The 6,653-nt window shown below is 29.0% G+C and overlaps 1 protein-coding gene across 4 annotated transcripts in view; it reads right to left on the reverse strand.

Moving 5' to 3' along the window:
* Positions 1-1,574: 1,574 nt before the first annotated feature.
* LOC106464594 (voltage-gated hydrogen channel 1-like) overlaps positions 1,575-6,653 on the reverse strand; it is a 70,380-nt gene continuing 65,301 nt past the window's right edge. For all 4 annotated transcript variants that reach the window (XM_013924749.2, XM_022392332.1, XM_022392331.1 and 1 more), the window contains one exon: positions 1,575-4,267. In XM_013924749.2, coding sequence (XP_013780203.1) covers positions 4,017-4,267 — 251 coding nt within the window. In that variant the 3' untranslated portion in view covers positions 1,575-4,016. The remainder of the gene's footprint in view (positions 4,268-6,653) is intronic.

Raw genomic sequence — 6,653 nt, forward strand, 5'->3', positions numbered from 1 at the left:
CTTATCCTCATCTATATAAACAGTAACCTTTCAAAGAATGTCAAAAGATTTCTAAGGCAAAATTTTCCTAGTGAAACCATGTTGACTATCCAATGAAATTCTCAACTTTGTAAATGACTTTGCAAAGCATCTTTTTCAGACTTTCAAAACTTTCCCACAACTAATGTAATATTAATAAGTCTATACTTACTAAGATAATTTTATCACTTACCTTGAAAAAAGGAATAACGTTAGCCAACTTCCAATCCTCTAGCACCTAACCATTATTTAAGGTCTTACAAAAATAGTAACAAGTGGCTCACATATTCAATCCATAACCTACTTTAAAACACTTGGGGAAGTATTATAATATTGGGACAATTTTTATCACTTACTTTGAAAAAAGGAGTAACATTAGCCAACTTCCAATCCTTTGGCCCATGCCCACTATTCAAAGACGAGCAAAAAAAATAGTAGTTAATTGCTTATACATCTAATCCTTAACCTCCTTTAAAACCCTTGGGGAAATATTATATGGCTTAGGAGCATCATCATTTTTTAAACTTCCCAATTTTTTCTTAAGATGCTCATAATTAATGTGATCATCTTGTTTCCATCTATCAAATGTTCAAGATGAGGAATACTGCTTAAATTTTCATAAGTAAAAATTAGCAGATTTTAATAACATAACCATCAGATACAAGTCTTCCTTTATCATCCCTCAAACTTCTTACCCCATCCTAACATTTTGTATATCCTTAATGTATTTAAAGAAATTATTACTGTTAATTTTTACATTTTCAACTAACCTTTTCTCATACATCTTTTTGATGTCCTAATTCCTTGTTTTACCAACTTTCTTGATCTTCTAAATCTCCTGTCACACCAGTTAATTTAAATTTCTTAAACTTTTTGTGTTTTTCTTTAATCTTATCTCTTATACTCTTTGTAAGCCAACCTGGTTTTTTACTTGCAGCCACTCTTTTCTTTCTATAAGGAATATGCTAAACTTTTCTCTGCATCATAAATATTTTGCACTTTATTTATTCTGGCTCTCACCACTGTCTAGTCCTAGTTCAAAACTTCCCTTGCAGCTGAGTTAATAGCTCTTTCAAACCATCCATTTTGAAAAGCTCCCTCCTCCCATTAAACTAATTCCACAAGTTGAACCAGCCAATCTGCTCATCCTTACATATTACCTTAAGCCTAGTGTTCTGTCCTAGTGACTTACTTATAATTTCCTCCCCACAATTACTTCTATTATAAATTTTTTATGTATTATTAAAGAATCACATTTTCATCTTTACATACATTTGCTTAAAGTTTCATTTTATGTATTGCATTGTCATTTCTATGTTAACAGGGTTTTTAATGTTAATAATGTACAGAAGTCAGTTTCACCTGAGAATACCACACCAGCAACTTCTGAATTAATATCCATAGCTATGGAATGTAAGCTTAAAACCACTTAATTTTCTGACAAACATGAGCTTTGAGAAAAAAAAAAACATTTTGGGTAATAATTACTCATAGTGAAAAATAATGAAACTTTGCCATAAGAATCATTGGCATATAAACAAGTACATGAAAAAATATTTGTAAAACTTTTTATTGATAAATACACAAATAAATTTGTAGTATTATTATCAGCTGCAAGCTTTTAATAATCATAAACAGTTGAAACTGTCATATTACAATATCTGTAATGATATTACATGATTAATATAATAGAAGTCAACAATAACCAAGTAAAAAATTTAGAAGAGCTGTGACCATATACCTGTATATGTATTAATGTTATATTTTTATTTTTGACACAAATAGCTTGTTTAATGTTTCTACAAATTACATTGTTTTCTTTGTTAATGACTTCAACATCTGAAAAATCAAAAAAGTGGTTATGTTTAATCATTTGTTCAAGTAGGTGAGAGGAAAAATTCAAATGTTCTTTCCATCTTGTTAAAAGCTATGATTTAGTCTATTCCATGTAAGAACTATCACAGTTTTTGCATTTAATTAGATACACTGATCCTGATGCATCATTGTTAACAAAGTTTCTTTACAGAAGCTGCCTTGATCTCTTCCCTGACAGGAAAGAAAATTTCATAATTAAATTCATATATCTTTTGACAGTTTTTCACCACATTTTCTAAATAGAATGTGAAAGTTTAGGGATGTGCAGCAACACAAAATAAAGGATACGGTTTTCTTAATTTAAAATTTTTGCCTCTTTGACCTGCAATACACTTTCTAGGGTCAATAGTTTTAGTTACCACTTTGTGAAGATATTTACCTGTTGAGACTTTTAAACATTTTTCTTAGATAGAAATGACTGTTGATAGGAAAACATATTTTTACCTGTATGGGAGGGTTCTTATGTTCATCTCTATTTATTGTTTAGGATTATGGAAGGAATTCCAGTGAAGATAAACTCCTAAGTGTGTACTGTATTCCTATGAAATATAGTGGTGTGAGATTCATTGTCTCTTTCTTCCAATAAAATATTTAAAAATAAAAACTTACCATCAACTTCATTTTTGACTTCAAAACTTAGTGTTAGGATCAATTACATTCAAGTTTAAAAGAAAAGTTTCTAGAAAATTGATGGATGGAGGCAAGAGAAGATATAAATTTCTTTCATCTTACTCATGAATATATTCACTAAAACAGGTTAAACTGGATTTCCCTTACTTAGACTTTCCATTGATCATAATTAACAGTTTGGATGAGATGCTGAATAATGGTATTTGACTGATACTCTTATAGTGAACTCGCATCCTCAAAGTAGAAAGCAAGAATTTGTCATAACAAGTTTATGTACCATGAATCTTCAAATTCACAATCCAGGCACAATAATCACAGACCATACCAAACCCCATAGGATATGGGAATAATGAAGTATAAAACCTATTAGATGCACACACAACCAAGCATTCACTTTCTTTTAACATTTTTAATTGCTGTGAATTGAATATTTTAATTTTAGTTTGTAAACATGACAAAGGTAAGTTATGAAGTAATTGCTATGTGATGATCTTAGGGGTCAGAATTTATCAAAGTATGCTTCATATCAGTAAGAAAATAATAATCTCAGTCAAAAAAATATAAGTAGTAACATAATATCTGTAAAGTTTATGATAAATATTTTATTGTAATATTATATGAAAATATACATATGCATTAGTAATATTCTTGTTTCCATAAATCATTAACTGAATATCAAGACACACAACAGATAAATAAAATGTCTTTGATATCTTTTTAAAAAAATATATTATATACCAAACAACATTTTATTATAATCCTTTATCATGTGTGTACACTTAACAAGAGTTATATAATATAAAATGGATATACATCAGTAAGCTTGATGTGGTACATATATATGGCTTCATGCACTTTTGTTATATCAAATGATTAAAAAAAAAACTATTTGTTATATTTAATAGTAATAGAATTATCTAAGCAATAGAGTATTAATGTATCTACAGAGATTTCAGGATAATTAAATACTTACATTCCTAAGGCCACTAAGCAAAATAGGTATAGCAATTTACTTTACGATGTTGCTATAAGACTTTCAAAAACAGTTTTTAACATAAGGTCTGCCTACTGATAGTTTAGCTTTTAAGTAATTTTTTAATACTCTTAATACATAATCAAAACCTATAGTTTTTTTCTATCTTTCCTTCTTCCAGTGAATTTGTATGAGAAAGAATACCTTACAAATAGTAACAATGTCTGAGTATTTTTATCTTCACAGGAAATCGCCATATTAATACATATTTGCATTAATTTCACTCACAATTATTTTTCATTAGAATTTTGAGTTATTCAAACAAAAACAATAGAGCTAATTTCTATAAAACAAAACTGTTTCACCTTAAGATTATATGCTTCCTTGTCTATAGTTCATGTAGGTCACCACAAACACATTACATAAACCATGTGTGCCAACATCTCTGGAGTTAACTCAGAAACTTTCAAAATTTTTATAAAAATGCTATACTTGGTCCATTCTATGAATTTCATATAGTTTATGTGATCATGTGATTGACTTCAGCTACAACATTCAGGGTTGTACATTTAAAAGCTCCATTATCTATAACAGTTGGAGGCAATTCTTTTATATTATTATCCTTAAGAATTCTCCGCAAGGTCTCCACTTCCTCTTCCAAAGCAGCTATGTAGTCCCTACTCCTGGCTAGTTCCTGTTCCAGATTTTCTCTCTTCTTCTGTTCCTTAGCTAATTTGTGATCTGCTTGGGTCTTTACAGAAAGCACAATACCTGTGTTGGAAAATCACACTACATATTAACCAGTCTGTCAACATAATTCATGAAAATAAGTGAACTAAGGTAGCAAACTCACTGTACTGAACAAAACTTTTTTTTTTTCAGTTATATGCTCTGGTGGTAAAGAGAAGTGAATGTCACAGTTGCAGGCAGTAAAGACTGAAATACATGAAGTAATATAAATAAAAATCAAGGACTAAATGAAAAGGACAGAAATCTCAACAGGACTGTATTTAAATAAAAAATGTATAAAAATATTATAAAAGTAAGCAAACAAAACTATAAAATTATTATGTTCATTTTTATGTTAAACAGGATCAGATTATAAGAATTCAAAACCTAATTTATCTGAACCAAATAAGTAATTTATTTCTATAACAACAAACTTTAACCTACCAATTTTTATTTCTAGGATTACAACCCTTAGCAACTCACCAAGATTACTTGAAAGCATACATGCCCACACATTATTGTAAAGTTCCTTTTGATCAAGTTCAGAAACCAAACACTTCTCAAATAACTAAACTTATCTTTTAAATGGTGTAAGTTTACTTGCATGTTTGTCGCTGTATAGACTGATGGATGGGTAAATCAAAGAAATCCCATATAGCACTGGTGAAAGCACAGTTGGTCTAACTTAAGTTAAGCCTATTTTATACTCAATTATATGCTCCAGCTTTTTCATGGATACTTCATATAGAAGTTCATTAATATTTGTTGTGTAAAAACCTGACAACATCTTTTTTTTTATTTACTATAAAATATTCAATCATTTATTAATCTCTGATAATCCTGTTAGTACAGGCAGGATACTATGTACATCATGCATATAATAATTGTTGTTCAAGTATAACTGAATTATGTAAAAAGTTTACATTCTGCTCTGCATAATGCATTTTCTTTATTAACAGAAACTTCTGCATTCTTTGATATCCAGTTCTTCTGAGAGTAATACAATTAATGAACTGAGAATTATTTCATTTCAAAAATTGCATCACAAGAAAAAAATTATTTAATAAAATGCTACTACATCTAACATACGTACAGAAACGCTTCACTTCAACAAAAACTTTCTGTATCAATACTACCAATGTTTCCAAATAATTTGATGAATATATAAGGGATATGCAGAAAGAAAGGGTATTTTATTTACTGTAGGCTAACAATATCAAGTTAAAACCAAAAAGAGTGTAATCCTGTTGAGTATATGCACAATCAAATGGCACATCTAAATACAATTCTCATTAAATGCATTTCTTCCATAATTCTATAAGTTTGTCAAAGTTTGGGTGTGGTGTTCAGACTGCAATACATCAATCACCTAAAAGTTCTGTCCATATAGACTTGAGGGAGTATAAGGAATTGGAGTCACAAGGTCTGACTAGGTCATAAATATTTGTAAAATGTAGAAGAAATGACCATTCAATTTTCTTTATTTAAACAAAATGTAATAAGGGAATGTGGCAGAATCACATTGTTGGAGGAAAACATTTTCTACTTTGATGCCAGAATGCACTGATAGTGGCAATGGATGGAAGACAGCTAATAAACACAATACCCTGGCTGTCCCTCTTTCATTAGGAACTTGATTACAGCACATTATTCAAAACCATCTCATTTGCAGTTGAAATTTGGCAACTGTGTCATAGCCACATATTCTCTAAACACATAAGATGCTCTACCAAAGATCTTGATAACTAATATGATGACTTACTGTTTACTCATATTCAACGTAGGAAAAAAATTCAGTTTCTTTCTGATCACCCCTTGTATATGTAGTAATATACTAATCTTGTTGTTGAGATAAACTTTATAAGATTAAGACTGTTCAAATGTACAATAACATTATAATGGTTATGAGAAGAATTTATCAAATTTTTCTTTGATAAATCTGAATACTTATGTATCAACCAATTCATGAATTTAAGTTCATATAATAGTCTGTCTGCTGATTTTTCAATGAAGTTTTAACTCCTTTCACTTTTTATCAAGCAATAACTCTATATGATATCAAACTTTACACTAAGTCAAATGTAAAAATATTGTATCAGTGACATTAGATGATTTAACTGGTATGTATAAAAAATGATTATTCTGATTAGTGATCCACTATCATTTGCAAAAATTCACGTAACAATACAAGATTCTTTGTTGAATTTTCATAATTATTTTGTGAAAGAACATTTAATTTCAGCATGAAAATGGTGAATATATCACTATTTAAATAATATTTATTGTCATGCAAAATAATAATTGTTATAGCATTTTGGCACTTGTGTATAAAGTTAAAATCATAAATAATATTCAATGTTAAACTGGTACACAATTGTGTACCAGTTTAATGTTGAATATTATTTATGATTTTAACTTTATACACAAG

The sequence above is a fragment of the Limulus polyphemus genome, unplaced genomic scaffold, assembly GCF_000517525.1.
Source record: "Limulus polyphemus unplaced genomic scaffold, Limulus_polyphemus-2.1.2 Scaffold1698, whole genome shotgun sequence".
NCBI classification, from domain to species: domain Eukaryota; kingdom Metazoa; phylum Arthropoda; class Merostomata; order Xiphosura; family Limulidae; genus Limulus; species Limulus polyphemus.